General features: G+C 65.0%; 1 protein-coding gene across 4 annotated transcripts in view; it reads right to left on the reverse strand.

The window, feature by feature from the left end:
• The window catches only part of SEPTIN9 (septin 9), a 147016-nt gene that overhangs the window by 67469 nt on the left and 56142 nt on the right, over positions 1-23405 (reverse strand). Inside the window, exon 1 of one of the 4 annotated variants that reach the window (XM_053893171.1) lies at positions 22494-22918. The exons of the other annotated variants lie outside the window; for them this stretch is intronic. Coding sequence (XP_053749146.1) covers positions 22494-22548 — 55 coding nt within the window. The 5' untranslated portion in view covers positions 22549-22918. Of the gene's footprint in view, positions 1-22493; positions 22919-23405 lie in introns of those variants that run through there. 4 annotated transcript variants of the gene reach the window in all.

Genomic DNA, 23405 nt, shown 5'->3' on the forward strand with positions numbered 1-23405 from the left:
GTGACCCTGTGCCCTAAATGCTGCCGTTATCCCCCGGTCCGGATGGGGAAACTGAGGCCGTGGTGCCTAAGCAAGGTGCCCAAAGGCGCGGAGACGGAGCGCCAGAGCCGGAAGACGCGTCCGTCCCACCCCGGGGCACAGGGTTCTGACCACTCGGCTGTCCTGTTTCAGGTAAACAACGGAGCCCCGGCGTGGTCCACGACTCTCTCGATCCTCACCCTCGGACGCGTCGTCGGCCTCTATCCCACACTGCTTGTCCCAGCCAGGGCCCCCGTGGGACGCCGGCCGCCCGGCTCCCACCCGCCAAGACCAGCCGCCCACCGTCTCCACCAGGACCCGCCGCTCCCTCCGAGGCCAGGGGACGACGGTGCCTGGGGAGCTGCCAGCCGTCCCCGCGGCCCCTGCCTGCGGCCGTGCTCCCAACAGGAACCAGCTGCTCCCGTCAAGAAGACCAGAGCAGGAAGGGCCCACAGCGGGCACTCAGCGACCCCAATGTCTCTGCCACCCCTCTCCCCACCTTGCCTCCCCAGCTCCCCAAGCCCGGGGCTTCCTGGGACCCCGCCATTTCCTCCCCGGCCCCCCGCTGGCCCGACAACAGCGATCTGGGGCCATTCTCGGGGGCCCCCCCGCCACGTGTTCCCTCCTCCAAAGTCCTGGACAGCTCTGTCGCTTCCCAGCGGACAGGACTTCCCTCACAGGACAGACACACACAGGCCGCCTGGCCGGCCTGTGCTCCCGACGCGGCCAGAGCTCCGGACTTCTCTCGGGAGAATCTGGAAATCTGGACTTTCCTACGGGCTATCTCCTGATCTGTACACGCTCGCACAAAGGGAAACAACCCCCTTTCAAAAAACACCGTGTGGTCAAACAGGATCACGTCTGCAGGCTGCCTCTGGCCTGAGGTCCAGCCTGTGACCTCTGATTGATAACGTGGCCAAGGGGGCAGGGGGTCCTGTGCCGGAGGGGCAGGGGACGAGCCAGAGCGGGGATGCCAGCATCTCAGCACCCCTCCCCTGGGGGCCTGCCCCCAAGATAACCACGGAGCATAACTGCTCGTTCCAAAAAAGGTCGAGGTGACAAAGGCCAGGTTCAAGGGGGTGTTAAAGTGGCCAGAAAGCCCAGAGGTGGATGCCTGGAAGTGTGACCTCATGTGGGGTCTCCTGAAAGCACCCGGTCTACCCGCGGTCTCCAGGGTACTGTCCACACTGTCCCTGAACGGTGGCTCCTGTCCATGAACTCCCTAGAGGAGGGGTCCACACCCAGCCCACCTGGGCACAAGTATTTTAAGGTGCCCAGGTGGTAATTCCCTGGGGCCGAGCTGGAGAAGAGAGGTCAGGGGGATGGGCCTCGTCCCACGTTGGCCCCAGAACGAGGCGATCCCCTACCTGGGAAGCCCATTTGGAGGTGCCCTCAACCACCGACTCACGAGTTACGGCCGCGCACAAGAGAAGCCCTTTCTGACTCAGGCACCGTCCGGGGACAGCGCTGAATTCGAACCCGACCCGCACACAGCTCACCGCTGAGCCGAGATGGCCCGCTCCCTGCAACCCTCCTCCCTCTGAGGGTCCGCGTGACTCAGTCCTCACGGCCACGGTCATCCTGCACAGACGCACACGCCGTCCCCACCTGCCACCCTCTCCTCTCTGACCGCTCTGTGCTCCCGCGTGGCACATGTCACCCCCTGGCCCTACAGCAGCTGTGTGTTTATCGCCCGGCCACGTCACCCACCTGGGTGCTCACCCTCGGAACGGTCCCATCCGGTCCCACCCCGGGCTAGTCCGAGGCCCCAGGAGAAAAGGAGCTGTTGCCACCCGCAGGGCGGCGACTGTCGGAAAACGTGCAGGTCCTTAGGGGTGTCCTTGATGATTTACGCCATCCCCCCCCGGCCAAACAAGCTGCCACCCGCCTCTGATTTCAAGCCCGCCTCCCCAGCCCCAAAGCCCGGCTGGCTGTCACCTGCCCCGGCCCCGTGCAACTCCCACTTCTCCCCCTCACATCTTGCAGGCCGTGTCACGACTATTGTGACTGGCTTCCGGGATGGGGGAGGGGGCGTGCTTGGGGTCCCTGGAAACATCCTCCACTTTGCAACTCCACGAGCCACCTCCACGACCTTCACGGGCCTCAGGTGCTTCTTCTGCACAACCCGAAGGTGAGACCAGGTCACAGGGTTGCAGCCTGTGGGCACGGGGCCCCGGAGGAGCCCCCATTTCCACCTGAGAAGCTCCACCTGCTCTAAGGTTCTCTGGTGGACCGTGTCCCCCACACGATACGTCCCAGTCCTCACCCCCATAACCTGCGCATGTGACCTTACTTGGGAAGAGGGTCTCTGCAGATGTCATTGAGGTGAGGATTCGAGACGCCAGCATCCTGAATTCAGGACGGGCTCTAAATCCTATAGGTGTTCCTACACAGGAGAGAAGAGGGGGACTTGGGGCACGGGAGACACAGGACAGGCCACGTGAGGCCAGCAGAAACTGGGGCGATGCGGCCCCGGGCCCAGGGATGCTTAGCGCCAGCAGCAGCTGAGAAAAGCAGGAAGGATTCTTCTCTCAAGCTTTTGTAATCTGTGTGAGACTCTGTCAACACCTTGACTTTGGACTTCTGGCCCCCAGAAACGTGAGGGAATCAAATTCTGTGGCTTGAGCCCCACGGTCCGCGGTAAATTGTGACGGCAGCCCCCGGAAGTACCCCGGGGCCCCCCCGGAACGGGGAGAGACCTCTGGGCTGCAGGATTCTGTCTGGGATCTCCCGACGGTGCCGCCACCCCAGCCCCTCTCCGGGGACCCAGGAGAAAAAGCCGCCTCCTTTTTCCTCCCCCTGGAATCCCACAAAACCCCCAGATGGCGGGAGAAGTCGTCTGGAGGGACCCTGCTCTAGATTTACACCGCCGTATCCGGCAACGAAACAAGACCCTTTGCAAGGGACGCCCTGTACGAAGCTGCCTCCCCCACGGAGGATGTCACGGTGCAAGCAGCACCCGGCGGGGAAAAATCAGGAAGACCGGCTGTCACACACGTGCAGCCACCGTCCTTGGAAACACGCTCCACCCGCTCCAAGGGGGGGAGCGAGCGTCACCCGGCCCCACGGCAGGTGCCTCTCACCTTCCCCACCTCTCCCCTCCCTGCAAGGGTAGAGGCAGCCACAGCTGTCCACAAGCAGCCACGGGAGGCGGCAAGAGTGCTCATGAGCTGGTCAAGCTGCAGATTTGAGGCCCTACGTGACGGACCGTACGTGAGATCTGACGACTGGGCAGAGAAGCAGCCTTTACTGGCCCAGCGGGGAGCAGTGCTGGGCTGCTGCCTCTTTTGTCCGCAGGACGTCACTGCAGTCAGAGGGCACGTGGGACACTGCTTACCATGTCAGCTGGACACAACATACCCTCAGAGCGCCAGACGGGCCCGGGGCCACTGCCTGGGAGGGAGACACCGCCATCGTCTGCTCACACGGTTTCCAAGATCGCCCCGCTTCTCTCTCCTCTGCATTCAAGTCCCCCCACGGCCAGGCTCAAACCTCACCCGCTCCCAAAGGCCCTCCTCAACCCGCCCTCCCCGACGGGCGCCAGGAGCCTGGAGCCCGTTTGCGCGCCTCGGCCTGCCCGCTGCTGGGAATTTATCCCACGGAAATCATCAGAAGCGCGAGGACTGACGTAGGGGGACGTTTGCATCGGCGTGAAAATAGCAAACGCCGGAAACAATTCCAGTTTATGGAGATTTCCTAAACCCAGATGCCGAAGTCCCGTGCCGTCATCAAAATCCCGGCTTTGAAGATGAGAAACGTCGAGGACCTGAAGCCACACCGGCAGCACACAAGATGTGTGGGAAGAGGGGCGCCTGGGCGGCCCAGTCGGTTGAGCGTGCAACTTCGGCTCAGGTCACGATCTCACGGTCCGTGAGTTCGAGCCCCGCGTCGGGCTCTGGGCTGATGGCTCAGAGCCTGGAGCCTGCTTCCGATTCTGTGTCTCCCTCTCTCTCTGCCCCTCCCCCGTTCATGCTCTGTCTGTCTCTGTCTCAAAAATAAATAAAACGTTAAAAAAAAAAAAAGATGCGTGCGAAGAGACCCTCGCGGGGTCTCACACGCACGTGAGCGACGGGCCCGCGCGCTCGCATGACTCTGGAAGGAATCGAGGTGGGTGACTTTTTTTCCCATTAGACTCTCCTGCCTCTTCCCAACGTGCCTGTGCTGCACGTGGGTCACTCGCTATTTTCAGGGCCTAAGGCCATCGACGCTGCGTTTTGAGAACCGGGGCAGGCGAGGCTGTGGGCCTTGCCGGCCCAGCCCCACTCCTCCGGCCCCAGAGCCCGGCCCTCTCCAGTCCTTTAAACACCTACAGGCCCAGCCGCCGCGGAGGCCAAAGCCGCCTCGCCAGATGCACGTCCGTCTGTGCCCGTGGGGGTCGAAGCGGGAGCCGCCTGGGCCTGGGCCTGTTGAAGGAGGAAATGTGCACCACACAAGGGGCCATTGTAAAGCTCTCTGCTCCGACCACAGGCTGCCGGCAGACCTTTCCCCACTCCCGGGTGCACAGAAGGGGCCGGTCCGGGGAGGGGGGGCGTCCCGGGGCAGCCACAAAGCCCTGCTCCAGCGGGGGGACAAATGTCATGCAAAGAATGTTAGAGACCAAGATCAAAACAAACCCCCCGCCCTCCCTGCACGACTCCCTCGGGAGGGACACTGCCGATCTGGGCTCAGGCCCCAGGAGCGCCGGCCCTGGCCCAATGCAGCCTCTTCCAGGGAGCAGCAAAGAAGGTTTCATCCCTGAACGGGTGGCCCCAGGGAACCTAGAAGGATGGTCCCAGGCGGAGGGTACTGCCCTGCTCCCCGCCCTGAGCCTGCAGGACTAGACTGCAGGACCCCCATCCCGAAGGCACCTACTCTGCCAGCTTGTGAGCCCCTGGGAGTGAGGGCCGGGCCCTGGCACCGCCCCAGGCTGAGTCACGGGCTCGGGCAAGGCTCGAGATGGCAGAGCAGGGCTACAGCAGGCAGGACGGGGGCTGGGGCCAGGAGGAGGGCCCCCGAGCAGGGCAGGGCCGACGGGAGAGGAGGCCGTCCGTTAAGCGGCAAATCCTCCAAAGGAAAAGCAGCAGAGGCCCAAGAGCAGGACTCATCCCCACTAAGGACTGAATTACCTAGGAAAGGTGGGGGGGCAGGCTGGCCAGAGGCCAGGGCGACTCCGGGCAGGGGCTGAGACAGGGAGGACACGACCTCAGTCACCCCTGGGCCTCCGCTTCCTCGTCTGTCCTACCGTGGGCGCTGACGGGATGGCACAGTGGTACCCGTGCCCCGATCATCGCCGTTGTTCACGTGTGCACCCGGTGCCCAAGCCCAGAAGGCAGGAAGCCTTCCTCTCCATGCCAGCAGCCTTTAGGCAGCAAAGGGACAGTAGATACCCAGCTGTTTCTCCTTGGGACAACCCTGGGGTGCACGGTACGGGGTCCCCCCCAGCACCCCTAGGGGGGCTGAGCCGCACGCACCCTCCAGGCCGCCCCCTTCCCTGCCTCCTCCGCTCGGGGAATGCCTGGATCACCTCCTACAAGAACCCTCTCAGGAGCTGCCTCCAGGGGCTCGGCGGAGGGGAGATGGCGGGGGGGGGGGGGCGGGGGGGGCAGGTGGGGAAGGGGTGGGGGGAGGAGGGTCCTCAGGAAGCAGAACGGTCCGAAAGGGAAAAGCTTGAAAACAGACACTGCGGCCAAGTGGGGCCTGCGCTGGGAAGTCGAGGGTGGCAAACAGCTCGGGCACCACTTGGGCCTTGGGTTCCCCGCAGAGAAACACGTCTGTCGAACGAGGAGGATACAAGGAGCAAAGTCCAAACAAAGGAAGAGCGGGTAGAGAGCGTGGCACCCGCGGTCAAAGCCCTCTGCCCGGCCCCTCTCCCTCTGCGTCCCCAAGGCGAGGCCTGGCCGGGCCGCAGGGCCTGACGCGGCCTGAGAGCTCCTGGCCGCCCTGGGCTCGTGTGCACGCGTGGCCAGCTGTAGGCGGCCTGGGGAAGGCGGACAGCAAGCATGCGGCCCCTCTCCCTGGCCCTGGGACCACAGGCTTGTGCCTCAACACCAGGCAGTGTCAGCAGGGGTCCGGCCTGGGTGCCCTAGACAGGAGGAACCAGCTGCCCCATTTCCATCAGCCGCGGGGGGTGGGGGGGTGTAACCCTGAGAACTCCAGATTCAGCAGGGGGTTTCTGGGGAGGCCACGCAGCCCCAGGCAAAGGATGGGAGGTTCCCCCGCCCCCCCCCCCCACCCCGATCTATTTTGATGACTGTCTTCCTGCTTTGGATGTTAGGTGCTGCTATATCTCCTCCCACCCCACCTCTGTTCCCTGGGCCTGGCGGGGGCGGGGGGGGGGGGGGGGGACACAGGCATGCCGGGGGGTCCTTCCTGCTTCTCACAGCCTCCACCCACGAGGCCTGGCCCCCTGCTCTGGAATAGCAATGTAAGAAAGCACAGGCTGGGCTTCTCAGATGGGGCCAAGAGCAACAAACAGGCCCCCTCCCTCCCTTCCCAGGCTGCAGGGGGAGCTTGCTGCCACTCACTGCAGGGGGGAGGCAGGGGGCTCCACACAGCCTACGTGGCACCCGGCCCTTCCCCGCCCAGGACATGCTCAGGCACAAACAGAATGCAAAAGTCAGATGCGGAGCACCAGTGACCCCCCAACCCTCCAACTGGGACAGACACGCACACGCGCACACAAGACCCCTCGGCCAGGAGCAGAGGCCCAGTGGCAGCGAGGGTCTACAGCGGCCCCCGGATCCCAGACATCCTCTTAGTCCCCAAATTCACTGGAGAAAGCTCTAGCAAGCAGGCATGGACACAGGTGAAGCCAGTCCTCCCCAGCCAGGCTGGGACCAGGGCCCCTATCGGATCCCTTTTTTTTTTTTAATTTTTTTTTTTAACATTTATTCATTTATGAGAGACAGAGAGCACAAGCAGGGTAGGGCAGAGAGAGAGGGAGACACAGAAATGAAGAGGCTCCGGGCTCTGAGCTGTCAGCCCAGAGCCCGACGCCGGGGCTCGAACCCTCGAACCGTGAGATCGTGACCCGAGCCGAAGTCAGACGCTTAACCGACTGAGCCACCCAGGCGCCCCTCGGGTTCCTTTACAGGGGCTTTCAGACTCCGCTGTGCTGTCTGCAGAAGACACTGGCCGAATGGTGTCCCCCCAAAATGATACGTCTGAGTCCTAACTCCCAAAACCTTTGACGGGGACCTTGTTTGGGAAAACAGGTCTTTTGCGGGATAAAGGTGAGGATCTCGAGACGAGATCATCCTGGATAAAGGAGGGCCCTAAATCCGACGGCAGCGGCCCTCATGAGATACAGGAAAGGAGAAGACACGCAGAGGAGACCGTGTGGAGGCAGGGCGGGGACCGGAGGGGCCTACAAGCCAAGGACTGTCACCGGAAGCTGGACACACACCGGAACAGACTCTCTCACAGAGAGCATCCAGAAAGGACCAAGCCCTGCCCACACCGTGACTCCGCACCATGGCCTCCAGGACTGGGACAGGCTGAACATCTAGCGTTTCAAGCCATCCACAGGGTGTGGCACGTTACAGCCGCCCCGGGGAAACGAACACCCCGACGAACACCCCGACGGGACACGGACGAGAGGGGAGGCCTTGCAACCGCCGTGACCTCCTTCCGTGGGTGCTGAAGCCACTTCCTGCTATGACTCACCAGCTCTGAGAAGGGGCCAGGGGCACCCTGGAATCGGTCCGGCCTGGCGGGAAAGGCCTGCATCAGGCCACCGGCTGGCCCCAGCCCTTCGCTGGGAGCCCTTTCCTGCTGCCTGTCCTCGCCCTCCCTGGCCTCAGAGCTTCCCCCACGTCCCCCCACCCCCGCCCCCCGCCGGCCAGGACCCATGCATCCAGCTCACCCAGAGGATGCCCCATCTCACACCTGTTGCCCCAGTGTCCCCAGACAGGGCACCCCGGGTGCTCCCAACACTGTCCCACTTGGGGCAGGAAGCTCTCTGGTCGGCCCACCTTCAGAGGACTAATTACTGGTGTTCACCTCTCCCCCACCAGAGAAGGGCCTTGGGGTGACAGCTGTCCAGTCGGGGAGACCCCGGCAGGCGGCGTGGGACAGCCACGTAGCGACTCCTGCTGCAAGAAATCTCTACCCGGATCTGCTCCCGGGGCGGGAGGGGAAGGCCCCTCTGTGCCTCTCCAGCTATCTCCCCGATGCCCTTGGGTCTCGGGACACCAGGGTCACTCCAGGCAGGTTTAAAAGTCCCCTAAGATGCTGGGCCACCTTTTTCTCTTGACTAAAGTTCTGGGAACGTGTGCACACATAGACCAATATGCTGCAGGCGGAAGGTTCTGCACCACCCTCCCCCCCCCCCCTCAAACCAGCTGCGGGTTCTCCACACCCGGGAGGGAGCAGAGCGAGATCTGGACGAGATAGCAAGAATTTCCTGACCCAGGGTGGGGACGCCGGCTGCCTGCACAGCTCTCTGGAAGGCGGGAGGAGGACCTAGGTGTGGCCCAGCCCCGGCCCGGAGGGAGGGGAGGGCGGGAGAGGAGGGGATGTGAGACCTCCTGGGGACCTCTTGGGGCCTCTGCGGGTCAAAGGTTCTCAGATAAATGGCAGTCCAGGAGGCAGGAGGGAGCCCCTGGGAGGGGACTGACTTCAAAACCCCAAACCCCCTGGGTCACAGCTTCAAGGGCCTCAAAGGTCACAGACCCCAGAGCCCTTTAACCTGCAACCCCCTTCTGGGGCAGCCCCAGTCGTCCCGAGGGGGTCTCCAGGGGGTCCTGTCCCAGAAGGAGCGCTAAGCTGCTGGTTCCGGGTGGGAGCACGGCCGCCCCCCCCCCACCTCTCCTCCTTTCTACCTGCACCCTCCCCCCCCCCCCAAATCCGCAGGCCCCCTAAGTGCTACTGCTGGGGATGTTGCCCCAGCCCCGACCCGGACCGCGGAGCAAGGACGCCCATGAAAACCAGCTGTCCTGCACCCACCTGTCCACGCCCCGGGTGGCTCTCTCCCACACGACGCGTGTGGTGCGGACCAGGACCGCGGGACCTAGGGCATCTGGGCTCCAGGGCACAGGCTGAGCCGCCCGGCAGGTCAGGGTGGCCTCAGGGTGGCCACCTGCCCAAGGGGGCCGCTGCTCCGGTCTCTGCTCACGGCTCGGGGATCCCGGGTGCTGGCTGTTATCTGCCCGGGGGTGGGGGTCGGGGGGAGGAATCACCTCCCCTTCCTCACCTCACTGACTACTGGGGGAGGTGGTAAAACCACTTAAAAAAATGAAGGGAAAAAAAAAAAAAGCCTCATACCGGGAGCCAGTCGGCCCAGGTGGAGCCCTCCATTAATCACGCCGCCTGCCAAGGGACGCCAGAGGGACAGACGGAGGGAGCCGTCTGTGTTGTGGCCTAGGGGTGCTGCCCCGGCCCCTAATTACAGGGGACAGTGACCCCGGGGAGCAGGGTCAGGTGCCGGTCAGAGCGGCACCCGGGAGTCCAGCTGCTCCCCAGGCCCCCGAGGAATGGGGGTGGGGGGTGGGTAGAGTCGCCGTGACACAAAGCCCTCCGGGCACCGACGTGGACTCTCGGGTTCAGGTCCCGCCAACCCAGAGGGTGACGTGGCCTTGGTCTTCACCCTCAGGGACGTGAGCGGTCTGCCAGAGGAGGAGGGGCACGGAAAACTAGGAGGAGGAAGGGAGTCTTGTGTGGAAGAGACCACAGCCGGACATTGAGAAGATTCTGGAAGGGGCTCCCAGGGAGCAGTAGCACCTCCACCAGGGAGGCCATCTGGCTGTTCCTAAGAGCCCCAAGTGGAGGCTGAGTGAGGCGGGCTGCAGGGCTCCTGCTCGGGGCCCGACTGGGATCTCCCCGGGGACAGCGAGCTCTCCACCAACTCTAAGCATCCATCCAGAACTTGACGAGGGCCCTGGGAACGCGCGCAGGAGGGCCGTGGGCAGCTGCTCAGGACTGCAGGCGGGACGGGACGCAACCACATTCCTGCCACACGGACGCGGAGGCCGAGGTCCGGGCAGGCCAAAGTCCCTCCAAGTCACGCCCTCAGGCCTGTCCAAGCCTGCTCTCCCGACGCCCGCCCACCATCCCACTCACCCCCTAGCCTAGAACACTCTGCTGCCCTAAGACGTGCCGCGGTAGCGGGTTGGAGAGTGGCCCCAAAAGGACACGTCCGTGTCCTAGCCCCCAGAACCTGTGAATGGAAACACGGTCTTCGCAGATGTGATTAAAAATCTCAAGATTTGGGGCGCCTGGGGGGCTCAGTCGGTTGAGCGCCCGACTTCGGCTCAGGTCACGATCTCGCGGTTCGTGGGTTCAAGCCCCGCGTCGGGCTCTGTGCTGACGGCTCGGAGCCTGGAGCCTGCTTCGGATTCTGCGTCTCCCCCTCTCTCTGCCCCTCCCCTGCTCGTGCTCTGTCTCTCAAAAATAAACATTAAAAAAAAAATCTCAAGATTTGATCATCCTGGATTTCGGGTGGGTCCTAAATTCAATGCCGAGTGTCCTCGTATGAGATAAGGAAAGAAAAGAACAGGGACACACAGAGAGGGGGCCACGTGAAGACCGGGCACTTGAGTGATGTGTCCATAAGCCAAGAACGCCAAGGACCGAGGGGCAGCCCCAAGACCCAAGACAGAAGGGAACACATTCTCTCTTGGGGCCTCCGGAAGTAACCAGCCGCTCCGATGCCTTGACCTTGGACTTCGGGCCCCTGACCTGGACTTTACGCACCCCCTAGCCTGCGGAACTCTGCTGCGGCAAATTCACGCTCACGCTGACTCCCTGCCCACTCGCCCTTTCGTCTCCTTCCTACCAAAAGCCCCTGCCCCTGCCCTGTGCCCCAAGTCCCCCCCTAGCTGATCGCACACAGTTGTTCTCTTCGTGTCCCCCCCTCCCAGTGCCCACCCGGCCACGGCGCCCAGGCAGTGGTGAACTTACTCTCCTTCGCATTTTCTGTTCGGTCACAGAGCCTCCAAGGGCTCACCTGCCCTGCGCGGCTTTGGGAAAAACACCTCCTGAAACGCAGGACAGACCCCTCCTCTGGGCAGAGCGGGCAGTGCGTCCCAGCAGCCGGGAACGTGACCTTGCAAGGGCACCCTCCCTCTGCTGCACGTTCCTCCCGAGAGATGAGGGCCTCTGGGACAGGCACTGTGTGACCCTGTGACCTGGCTGGCCGGCTGCGGGTGGACAGATAAATCACCCCCAGGGCCACACCCCGTAAAGACACAACCCTCCGTTGAGCATCGGGCCTGCGGGAGGAGAAACAGAAGCTCCTGGGCAGCCATCTCTCAATCCCCCTGTGCCAGAGCTCCGGCCGGCAGACCACCCCCACCCCGACGCCCACCCCCCACCGCCCTCGCAGCCCCACAGGCAGGGCCCAGGCTGCCAACTGCCTCTCCCGATTCCCACCTCAGGAAGCCTCCAAGCACCAGCTGCAGGGGCCCTCACCCGCCCAGAAACTACCCCGGGTGCACCTCGTGAGCCCACCCCACCCCGCCTACTGCCCTGCAGGAATGAGTCTTGCCTTAACCAAAAACAGAGAATTTTAGCTCAGTGTGGGAGGGTCAGGGCAGTGCCGAGCCCAGAGCTGGGGCGGCTCATGGGCCACAGAGATGACCCCTCTGGCCTCGGCGTCCTGATGACGGACCAGATGGGCAGCACTGAAAAGCCCCTCCTGGCTGTGACATCCCACGACCCGAGGGCCATTTCTGAAGTCGGCCAACAGCTCCCGGTCTGCTGGCTCCTCCTGAACCAGCCAGGTCCAGCAAGTTCCCAACACTCGGAGCTGGAGGGGCCCGGCCGGGGATGGACAGGGAGGGCCAGCCCACCTCCCCCGGGGGGGGGGGGGGTGCTCTGAGGTCGAGGACCACGGCTCTGGCCACATTCCTCTGCGGCCGAACACGCAGCTGGCGGCCTGGGAAGGTGGCTCCTGGCCCGCTCACCTTTGAGCAAAGCTGCCTTCACTCAACCCAGCAACCCAAACCTGGAGCCGGAAAAGCCAGTGGCGGCCCGTCTCTCTAGCCGGGCTGGGAGACCGGGGTGAGTGAGAGATTCTCCTTTTGGACGATCAACTTGCAAGGATGATATCTACCGCTCTTTTCCTGACTATAAAAGCTATTTATTGCGGACGACGTAGAAAATCGGTCAGCGGCAGCCAAGACAGAAGAAAAGACATCAATACACCCACGACTCAGATAACCACGGTCAATATTTTGGCAAAGGGCCTTCCAATCTTTTTGACGTGCGTACGTATGAGCCCGTCTCTGGAGCGGGCTCGTGCAGGGACATGCTCCGCGCTTCTCTCCGGGCAGCATTTCGAGGGCCACATCTCTACGCATTGGGACACTGGTTCTGTGAATTCCTCTGCAGTTCGAAGGCCCTGCTTCCAGATCCTTCTCAGAGGCTCTGACCGCCGGTCAGAAGCATTTCTGGAGCTTGTGAGAAAATAGACTGTGGGTCTCCGCCTCTTGGAGGTTCTGGTTCGGGAAGGCTGGGTGGGTCTGGCGCCCCAAGGTACGTCCGAGGGGGAGGGCGGGGGAGGGGCCTCACTAACCTCTCCACCACCACCCCACCCCGAGAATCCTGCAAAGGGAAAACCCCAAGTACCAACCATCATGGGAACAGCCCGGCAGCCCCACCCACCCCTGCCTTCCCCGAAAGTCACCCAAGGTCGCATCCATCCAGCCTCAGCCACCACCACTCGGCTCCCAGATGCGTCATGACCCAAAGGGCACACTGGGCACCGCTGGGGGCAGAGGCACATGTGACAAGGGGGCGTGTCGGTCACGAGGCCTCAAACCCTACCGGACGGACGGCCACATTGTGTTTACCCTTGACAGAGAAGGTCCAAGCAGCGGGGTGGGTAGGGGAGGGGGGTGCGGGCTGCACAGCAAAACATGGTTTAACTCACCTGCTGCGGGAGACACGGGCAGGGCAGAGGTGCGGCGCCCTCCCCCCCCGCCAGCCTCCACCGAATCTGCCTGCTTCCCCCGCCCCCCAGAACGGTGGGTCACGTTCCTCCCCACAGCCGGTCACCCTCCTGCAGGCAAGAGCAAAGCTTGTTCCTGTCTGTCCCAGCCGTACGTTGAACATTTGTGTCCCCGCCGTCATATTCTCGTATTGAGTCCTGCCCCAGTGTGACGGAGTGAGGAGGTGATGTTGCCACCTGCTTACGACACACCGGGCACCGTTCTGGGGCCCGTTCGGTTATCGTGACCGCCCCAAGACACGGTGACCTTGCTTGCTCCCTACTCCACAGATGGGAAACCTCGGCCCGGAGAGGCAAACATCACAGCCTGGGCGTCCGTGAAGCCCGATCCCAGCCAGCCTGCTAAGGGTCACACCGCTCTCCAGACCCCACCGGGCCCCCGAGAGCTACGCCCTACGGGGGAGAGGGCCCGCCACACCGGGCCCTGTGCTAAGCCCCGGGCCCCGGGCCGCCTCTCCCAAGCTCCCTGCCGCCCGGCAAGGTAGGCGCAGTCGTTCCTGTCTCGCAAACAGAGGTCTCGGAGCTGGGGGGGCCGCGAGGCTAGGGCTAGAGGAGGGGCAGATTTGCTGTCCCCCAGCTGTCCCCACCCACCGCTGACAAGCAGCCCGAGGTTTCCATCCCAGTGGCCCGACAAGGCCAGGCCGTGTAGGGTGGCACCGGGGAGGGCCAGAGGGAGTAGGGAGTGAGGGCCAGATGCAGGGGCGGGGCGGGAGGACCCGGTCTGCCTTCCAGGGTGGCCTCGGGCCAGGGGGCACCTGAGTGAGCCTCAGAGGCCTGTCCACCTTGCCGGACTCTGGGGGGCCCGGAACACTCCGCATGTAAAGTGCCCAACCCAGTGGCTGGCACGCGGTAAGTGCCCGATAAAGGAGACCGTTTCGAAAAATAGTAAGAACCCGCACGGCCAGAGGAAGTGTCTCTGTGAGCAGAGGGCGAACAGCTGGAAGGGGCTGGAAGGGACGGGACTTGGGTCAGAAACAAAGAATGCGGGAGGGAGGGGGCCGGAGCCTGACAGCTGGCTCCCGGGCAGAAGTCTGCAGGAACCTGGCTTCAGCATTTAAATATCAGGAGAGATCTAAATATCTGAGCGCACAGGGCAGGCGCAAGGTTTCCTCCCTCAGCAGTGTCCCCAGCACCTCAGCTGCCCCACCACTCGGTGTCCCCGAGGGTCCAGGGGCTGGGCTGGGGACAGCGGCCCCAGGAGGGAGGGAGAGGACCCTGCTCCCCCTCCCTCCTCTCCGTGCACCGGGCCCACCAAGGTGTGAGTGCATGAGGGTCTTTCCCATCTCACCCCCAAGGGGCCCCAGGCCTGCCAAGGGTTTCTTTCGTAGCTCAGCAAAGCAGGCCTTCCTGACTTTTTCTGGTGAAGGCCCAGGACTTCAAGCTCAGCCTCGCCAACCTGCCCCCCACCTCTCCTCCCGCTAAGTTAACAAATCGGGTGCCTCTCTCCACCTGGGTTATTCACCACCCGAGTCCCTCCCAGCTCACCCAGCCTCTTGACCAGGAGGAAAGATGGAGCCTGCCTGCTCGTCACACCTCCACGTGGGCCTGCCAGCACGGCCCCCTCCCCCCTCAGGGCCCAGGACACCCTCTGCCAAGTGCGGCCACACCAGGTTCTCCCACGCAAAACTACCCGTTGGCAGAAATCACAGGAGAAGCCGGCTAGCACCGTCTGCCTGGAGACCCTGCCTGGTAAACTCCCACCTGGGACTCTGGCTACGTGCTCCTTCCTCCAGGAAGCCCTCCGGAACCTAGACCTCTTAGGCCCGTGCCTGGATCCCCAGGACCTAGGACAGAGCTGGCACTCAGCTGGTGCCCACAGATAAACCAATGAGCTGGCCGCCTCACCCCCCCCCCCCCCCCATTGATCCTCTCCCGGCCCTCCAGAGAACACAGGGATTCGAGCACTTCATTTCGAGCCGGAGGAAAAGCCAAAACCCAGCTACTTTACAGAGCACGCCTTCCCCTGGCTTTTTACGGGGGACAGGAGGCAGGGGACAGCAGAGAAGACCGCCCCTCCAGGCCTGGTTTGAAGCCAGGAGAACTTGAATGCTTTTACTGTAGATAATATCGGTCTCCAGGGGACACGGGGCAGGGGCCTGGCCTACCACTTGCAGGGAAACCGCCCACCCACATGGAAAGGAGGGTCAAACAGCCCTGCTCAGAGCCGGCTTCCTGCACCCAGGGAGGGGGCCGGCCCGGGTACAGACTGAGATTCTGCCCGGGACAGAATGGGAATCCGCCAGACTGCTGGCCCTGACGGTCAGAACCAGAAACATCTCCATCTTCCTGGTCAGGGCCCGGGGGAGGGGAGACAGCAAGGTGGCCCATGTTGGAGACTTCTCTTCTCTTCCCACCGAAGAGAAAGATGATGCTGTCCATAGCCCAACTTCCCACGGGCAGAGAGAGGCCTGGGTGGTTCCCTTCCTCAATTCCAGGGGGACCCTCAGCTGCAGCCACGCACAGGGAGGTGCCCAGGACCCCCAGGCCCTGCCCCAGGGGATGGCCTAAAGTCCAGCGGCAATGACAGCTAGCCATTAGCCAGAGCTCCTAGAAGGACCAGGGAAGGAAGTGGGTTTGGGTCAGGAAACAAGACAGAGGATCATCAAAAAAGACCGGACACCGGCTGCAAAAGACACAGGTTCCAGCCCCTCCTTGGACAACTGAGAAGGCTGGGCACGGCGGGGCAGCCGCCCTGGAATTCTCCACTGCGTCCAAATAAGCCCCAGGCTGCAGGATAAACCCACCTCCCCACCACCTGCAAGACTGGACCTGAGCACCCCCGCCCCCCCCACCTGTACCCAGAGAACAACCATGGAACCCCCAGCCAGACAGCCCGCCCCTCGGAGACCAGAGGAGGAGTGGAGTAGATGGGAGGTGGGGGGCGGGGGTCCCCTCGCGGGGGTCCCCTCTCCCCTTCCCCTTCCCCATCTCCACTGGCTTTCCCAGGAAGCTACTCCAAGTGTGTGAGGGCAAAGGCTCCCGGCCTTGGGGACAGGGACACAGGAAGCTCTCAGCCACGGGTGGGAGGACACACACATGCAAGGCCAGGGGCCCTGGATTTTCTGGATTTTGCAACTCGGTCCAGTGGAGGGAGAAGGCCAGAGTCTGTGGAAGGTCACCCTCCCAGGAGGGGCCGTTAGAGACTCAGGAACCCGGGAGTGAGAGTGGACGAGGGAAAGCAACCAAACGCAAGAAAGAGGCAGGCCTGGGCTCCCCTCCTCCTCTGCAGCCCCACTCTTGCAAGAGCCCCAGGGTGGGCGTGGGGACTCCACGGACACCGGCGCTGTCCCCTCGTCCCTCCGCCCAAATCCCTGGGCGCTGGCGGCACTTCAACAAATGACGACAAACTTGGGAGTTTCTAGAATGTCTCCCGGTCCGGGCTGAACGGAGCCTCCAGACTTTTGTCGCGACCAAATTAAACAGCCTGTGCCCAGAAATGCCCCAGGCGCCGGGGGTGTCTAGGGACCGACTGCTGGGTCTGTTTGGCTGCAGATTACAAACCCCGAAGCTTCTGGGACCATGTTCCAGAGAGTTCCGGACAGTTCGGTCTCGTAAGCAACTCAGAGAGCCTCCAAATTTGGGAAAAACCGAGAGGTCTCTGGAAAGAAAGCCACTGTTTGACCATTTTTCCTTAGTGGCTTTGTCAAGAGAAAGCGCAGCAACTCATTTCTGGCTGAGTTTCTGGGATGAATCAAAAAAAAAAAAAAACAAACCTCCTGGGACCTAAACCGCTGATGCATCTCCCACCGGAGCCCCCCCGGTTGCCAGGGCCCCTCACCGCTAACCCAGCCCACCATGCCACGCACAGCACCACGTCTTTGAGGGTGTGCAGAACGCAGCCCGCTGTCGCGGCCACGGAACAGGGAGCAGAGGCACAGGGGCTCCGAGCCCAGCCGGGAGCACCTGGTCTGGCCAGGCAGGCAGGTGGGACTCCTTCCTGGGTTTGGGGACCGACACGGATCCCTGGAGCCTGGCCCCCGGGTCTTGGCTGCCAAACCAAGCAGGGGTACTCCTGTCTGTACCCCAAGGAGCCCCTGCCCAGCAGCACATCAACCCAAGTCCGGGGTGGCTTGGCCGGTAAACTAAAGAGGGGCGGCAGCTGGGCTGGACGTCTGAATGCGCCTCCCCTGCCCTCGGGGCACACAAGGAGGAGGAGGAGGAGGGGGCCCCCCTCTGCCCTGCAAGTGCCAGGATATTAGTCTACAGCACCGAGGGGCAGGCTGGGGCCACGGCTGCTGGGCCGAGAGGTCCCGGCTCCTGCGGGGTGGGTACGCCGTCTGTACGTCGGGGTTTGCCTTGGAGCCACCGCCGCCTCACGCGGGGACCACCGTGTCACCGCCCCCCGCCGGCAAGACGGCCTCCTCCGCAAACGTGGCCTGAGGGAGTGTGCACCGTGTGCTGGGCACCGTGCCGGCCGTGTGTCCGCCACCCGCCCCGGGAGCTTGAGCTGTGGGCTTGCTTCTCCAGGCCGGGGAGCCCCCCAGGCCCCCGTCCTGTGCCCAGGCTCCTCGTGCCCTCGGCTTGCCCTCGCCGCCCCCCTCGGTCCCAGATGAGGCCGTTCTCCTAGCTCAGCGCCCACACACAGTCGGGACTTGCACAGGGCCACTGGACCCAGAGGACGCCCCCGCCAGCACGTCCCCTCCCTGACACAGGCTCCCCGCCTCGCCCACCTCTGAGGAAGGCTGGCGGCCCGACCCCCCTGCCCGTCTTCAGCGAGGCGGTCCAGCACGAGCCATGTCGCTGCTGTAAGGCAGGCCCGCGGGTCCACCCACCTGCGGTGCTCGGGGGTGGCAGGCGGCAGAGGGGGCTGGGTGACCTCTCCAGGGAAGGAGCCCTACAGCCCACGTGACGCCAGCCTCCACCCCGACAGGCAGAGAGCGGTGGAACCCCGGAGGGAAGGTGTGCCAGGCCAGAGGAGGGGCTCCCTTGGTTTGGCCAGCAGCCTGAGCGTGTGCCGGAACCAGAGGGAGCCTGGGCGGGCTCCACAGGCGTGATGAGTCTGCAGGCTGACCTCGCTGTCCGGCCTCACCCCCGGGGGGACCAGACTGGCCCTCGCCGGCGGCCTTGAAGCACCTTCCATCACCCAGGCGCCCACACCCACCTGCCTCTTGCAAATACCCGCCCCACCCCCCAGCTCCAAGAGCGGCACCCACCACACCCCCAAGAGCAGAACCTGTGCCCAGTGCTGCCGGCCAAATCCGCCGAAACCCCAGGGCAACGCTCGCAGGGAGGGGAAACTGAGGCTCAGGCTCGGCCGCTTCCCGGGTGCTTCCAACGGCAGCATTACACCACGTGGGCTCCCTCAAAGGCCCGCCCCCTGTGGACCCCGACTTGCCCCGCCTGCCTCTCCCCGCCACCCCCACTCCAACCCCCAGCCCAGGTCTGACGCTCAGCCCGGCGGGGAAGCCGGTGACAGAGACGCTCCTGCTACCCTGTGCGTGCGTGTCTGCTCTCCTCCTCACGACGAGGACGGTGGGCGTGCCCGGTCCCGTGCTCTGGATGCAGACAGCACCAGGCCAGTGCTGCGGGTGGCAGCGGGACCCCCAAGAGGGCCGCCCCTCGCAGCTGCAGAACAGACACCGGCCAAATCCCACAGACCCGGCTCCTCCGGCCCACATGAGGGACCCCACCGCTGCGCGGCTCCCGCCTCCCGCCGCAAAGGTGCGACCTGCAGGGAGGTGGCGTTCACGGGAGGCCTCGAGTCTTGCTGGAAGGCAGGGTGCGCCGTCACTCAAGAGGTCCACGGGCATTAATCAGGGACAGGTCTGCACCCGTCACCAAGCAACGGGCCTCGTCCTTCTGGGAGGAAAGGTGCACCTGGACCCAGCCGTCCAGGGTGTCTGGGCTCCCAGATGAGCAGGCCGTTTCCACGCAGTCCCATCTCCCTGCCCCCCGCCCCCCACCCCCCACCAGCCCGCTCTCCTGGGCCCAGAGCCTCCGGGGCGCGTCTGGGAGGGTCCTCCACCATCCGGAAGGGCGGGCGCAACCCGTAGGCGACAGAGCACAGCTGTGGGACCGGAGCACCTAGGTTCTGGGCCGCACCGAGTTTCAGCAAACATGAGGCCCTTTCAGGATTCCTCTACCGCATGCAAATACGGTTGCAGCAAACAGCGCTGAGGAAAACAGGCCAGCAGCTGGCACTCGGAAGGGCTTTGTTACACAAAGGCCGGAGCCGTAACAGCCTTCACGATAACAGATTTGGCCCCGCTCTCACTCGAGAACGGCCTGTCCAACTGCTGCGTCCACCGACCCGGAGCGAGATCGGGGACGGAGCCGCCCCTCCTGTCCCCCCGCCGATCGCTTGGGGCGCTGAGGTCACCTCCAGGCCTACTTTCACGGGGGGAGGGCGGATAGGGAACAAAACTCTCTAAAAAAAAAAAAAAATCACAAGAGCAAAACACAGAATCCTTTTCTTGCCCCTATATGGGGTCCTCCAGGGAGCTCTGAGTTCACCCTTCAAAAAGGAAAGGCCAGGGTGGGAGGTGCACGCCCACGAAGGGCACTGCCGCCCCCTCAGTGCCCGGGGCAGACGCGAACCCGACACACACATCCACGACGGAAGACGGGCTGAATCCCCACCTCACCTCCACCGGGTGACAGAGCCAAAGAGAGAAGGGTGCTGCTGCCCGGGGCAGGGGGCAGACGTGCCCTGGACACGGGGCATCCGCAGACCCGCACACCCCGCACACCCACCCGGGGCAGCTCTCTGCCTGCCCCGGACACCCGCCCGGCACCCCACAACGGGAGCCTTCCCCTCTGCCCCTGGCCTGGACGGCTCACTAGCTCCAAACTCCCAAAGACACCGACGAGGGCCCTCTGGCCGCCCCGCAGGATTCCAGCCTGCTAGGACCGAAAACCACGGCCAGCATCGCCACGGCTCCCGACCGGCCGGGATCTGGCGGCGGCCCCTGGAGCTTCTGTTCTTCGGCAGCGAGCACGTGCCTGGCGACCTGCCCTCTCCGACCGCCCCGGAACTATCGGGGCGCAGCGACTGCTGCGGGGCCGGCGGTGCCCTCCCCACCCCCCTCGTCCTACCTTGCGGAAACCCAGATGGCACGTGGGCAGCCCCACGGACACACACCGGCGCTCCCCCGGCTCTACGCTGCTGCCTCCCTCCCCAGGACCGTCCGAACTCCCGGCGGGCACGCCTGGCCCTCCGATCGGCTCCAAAGGGCCCCTTCTTGCGCCCTGTTCTCCAATGGGTCGGCTCATTCTGGCCTCCCCCACTTCTGCTTTGCCGCCCGGAACCCGAATGCTCTTCTCCTTCCTCAAATGAATTCCGACTTTCGCCCAAGGTCTGCCTCCTCCACAGCGACCTTTCTCAGCCGGGGCTCTGCCAGATTGTATCACTCACTGCAGCTCTGGGTCTTCCACGGTCTTCCTCTGCCGGCTCCTGGCCCACGGCCGTCCACCCCAGGCTCAGTCGCCAACGCCCGCTCCCCTCCAAGCTCCGGGGGCACTTAGGGAGGCCATTCCGGTCCCCGAGCTGGGCGAGAACGGCCCTAGCACACGCTTCCACTCGGAAGCCGGGAGGGCTCTAACACCGACTCCTGTGCCTTCGGGGCACTTTCGACTGCCCAGAGCACACAGCAGGGGGACTGGTGCACGCACGGAACCACACGGAACCGGAGAGTCCCTAAGAGCGAAAACTCTCCCCCTGGAATCACAACACCGCCAACTGTCGCAGCAGGCTGGTCTCAATGAGGCCATTGTCTCCGACCAAATGAGAGGGTCAAGAAGCCGCCTGGGAGGCAGCACAGAGGCGGCCCGCATCTCCAGATGGGGCAGGTCGGGGTCAGGATGGAGTTACACGTGGGGACCCCGAGGCAGAAGTGCTGTCACAGCTGTAGGACCACACCACCCCCAAGTCTCCGCCTCCCCATCCGGCCTCGGGGCTACCGTGGAACCCTGCTGTGCCCCAGAAATCCCAGCCTGCCTGGCCAGGCCGTTTTCATCTCAGGATCTCGCAAGCCAACCCAACTCCCACAGGCCACCAGGCGAATGTACACACAGCCCGGGGCCTGAAGGGGGCAGCCTTCTCCAGACGGGGCGGGTTCTGCCACCAGGACACTTAGGAGATGAAACGCCCTAAGTGCCACAGTGGGAGTCCCAAGGCAGCGGCTGCAGGAGAGCTACGCTCTGGGCAAGCAGACGTGGGGACACCCCAGTATGAGCACGCTACCCGAAATGTCCAAACAGCAGGGTATAAGCCATCATGGCTCCGCTGAACCGGAACTCCCCTAGTTCCGCCGGTGCTCAGCGCCAGAATCACAAGAGTGTGCCCACTACGGAGCCAGCCAACAGCGGGCGCGTCCTCCGCAAGGGTGTGCCGGCCGCTAGACCCCAAACCCTCTTGTCTCCTGACACCCCTGCTCAAGCCAGCCCAGACCCCATCCCGAATCACAGCCGCTAGGGCTCTGCTCGGGATCCAGCCAGACTCTGGTCCCCAGGAGCGCGCCCGCAGACGCGGCTGACCCCGGGTGGAACATGAGTACTGCAGAGCCCCGGACACTCAGATGCCAGCCCTGGCTCTGCCCCCCCGGTGGCTGGACGACCTCCAGGCTCGGCCTGGCACCCGGACGTCCAAAACTCCTTCCAGCCTAGCCTCCCCAAGGCCGGGCCCACCGGAGGACTCCGCCGGAGGCCGCCGGGAGCCCCTTCGAGGGGCGTGGGCTCCAGGTCCCAGCAGAGGTAGGCCCGCCCCTCAGAAATCCGGCCCGGGAGCGCCGAAGACTATTGTGTGAGCTTCCCTCCCGACCGCTTTATTTACTCCCCAGGACGCAGGACGCAGAGCCACAGGCAGTCACGAGGACGCACGAAGGCGCGCGCCCGCGCGCGCGTGCGCGCGCGCACACACACACACACACACACACACACACACACACACACACACAGGGTCGGAGCTGGGAAGCCCCGCGCCCTCGGAGGGCAAAGCCCCCTAAGTCTCGGCACACTCTGTAAACCCCGAAGGGGGGAGGGGACCAAAAGGCGCTCCCTACCGGCACGCAGGCCCCAACTCCCCAGGAGGCGGAAGGGGGGGGGGTCCCCAGGCCTCGATGGGGGCCCCAGGGGCGCCCCCCTCTAGACCCCGCCGGCCCGGGCCGTGTCCGCTCGGCGGCCTTCCCCAGCCGGAATTCGACTCGGTCGGGCCCCCCCCGAAGCTGGTGTGGGGGAGGGCGGCGGCGCCCGGGGCAGGACGCAGGGGCGGGGGACGGGCTCCCCGACCCGCCGCGGGGCCGCGGGGGCCCGAAGGCCGACGGGGGAGCGCCGGAGGGAGGGGACCGAGTGACCCCCGAGAGGGAGCCGCGCGCCCGGGCCGGTGCCGCGGGCGCCCCTCGAGCCCTCGAGGGGGCTGTCGCCGCTCGGGCAGATACAATAAAAGGAAGGAAGCGGGGAGGCAGCGCGGGGCCCGCCGAGGAGCGCGGTCCCCCGAACCGGGTCCTCCACGTAGGCGACGAGGACGCGGGACCGGGGAGGGGGGTGGGGGCGCGGCGGCAGGGCGCCCCCTCGGGGGTCCCGCCGGCCCCTCCGCGCGCCCGGCACCCACCTTCGAAGTCCGAAATGATCCCGTCCAGCTGCGCGTTGACCGCGGGGTCGGACATGGTGGCTCGCGCGGAGGGCGGCGGCGAGGAAGCGCCCCGGAGGCCCGGGCCCTGCGCCCGCGCTCCCGCCGAGCAGAGCTGGCCGCCCGCGCCCCTCGGCCCCCGGGCTCGGCTGAATGAATGGGGGAGGCGGGCGGGCGCCGGGCCTCGGCTCCCCGCGCCCCCGCCCCGCCCCGCCCCCGCCGCCCGGGCGGATCAGGTTCCCGCACCCGGCCCGGCCTCCGCGGCTCGCACTGGCTGCTCCGCCCGCCCGTCAAGGCCTGGGGCTGGGGTGGGGGTGGTGGAGGGCTGGGGCCCGAGCGGCCGCCGCGGGGACAGGCCGAGTCCTGGGCGCGCGACCCGGCGCCCCGCTCCGCCCCGCCTGGCCCCGCGCCCCGGGACGGCGACCGACGCGGCCCGGCCCCTCCCCCCCGGACGCCCCGCCGCGGCCAGATGTGGGCGGATGTGGGGGCCGGGCGGCGGCGCGGGGGCGGCGCCGAGGGGGGGGAAGAGATTCCTCCCCTTCCCTGGGGCGCAGGGTTCCTCCTGCGGGAGGTTTTATTTACGCAGCCAAACAAAGTTCACCGCCGCCCGTCGCCGCCGCCTTCCCGCGCTCAGCGCCTGCAAGGGTTAAGCGCCGGAGCTGGCGGGCCGCGGGACCCCCGCCTGTTGGCCCGGAGCCGCGGGGCGAGGGGCGAGCGCGGGAGTCACGTGGCCAGGCGAGAGGTCCGGCCCTCCGGCTACTCCCCACCCCCACCCGACCACCCCCGGGGTGACAGAAAAGGTGCCAGTCTACCGGGGGCGTGGGGCAGGGAAGAAGGAGCGCCCGGGCCACGTCGGCCAGGGACGTGTGCCCACCCCCCGCCCCCCCACCCCCC

This window comes from Panthera pardus, unplaced genomic scaffold, assembly GCF_024362965.1.
Source record: "Panthera pardus isolate Hobbes unplaced genomic scaffold, ASM2436296v1 HiC_scaffold_3, whole genome shotgun sequence".
NCBI lineage: Eukaryota > Metazoa > Chordata > Mammalia > Carnivora > Felidae > Panthera > Panthera pardus.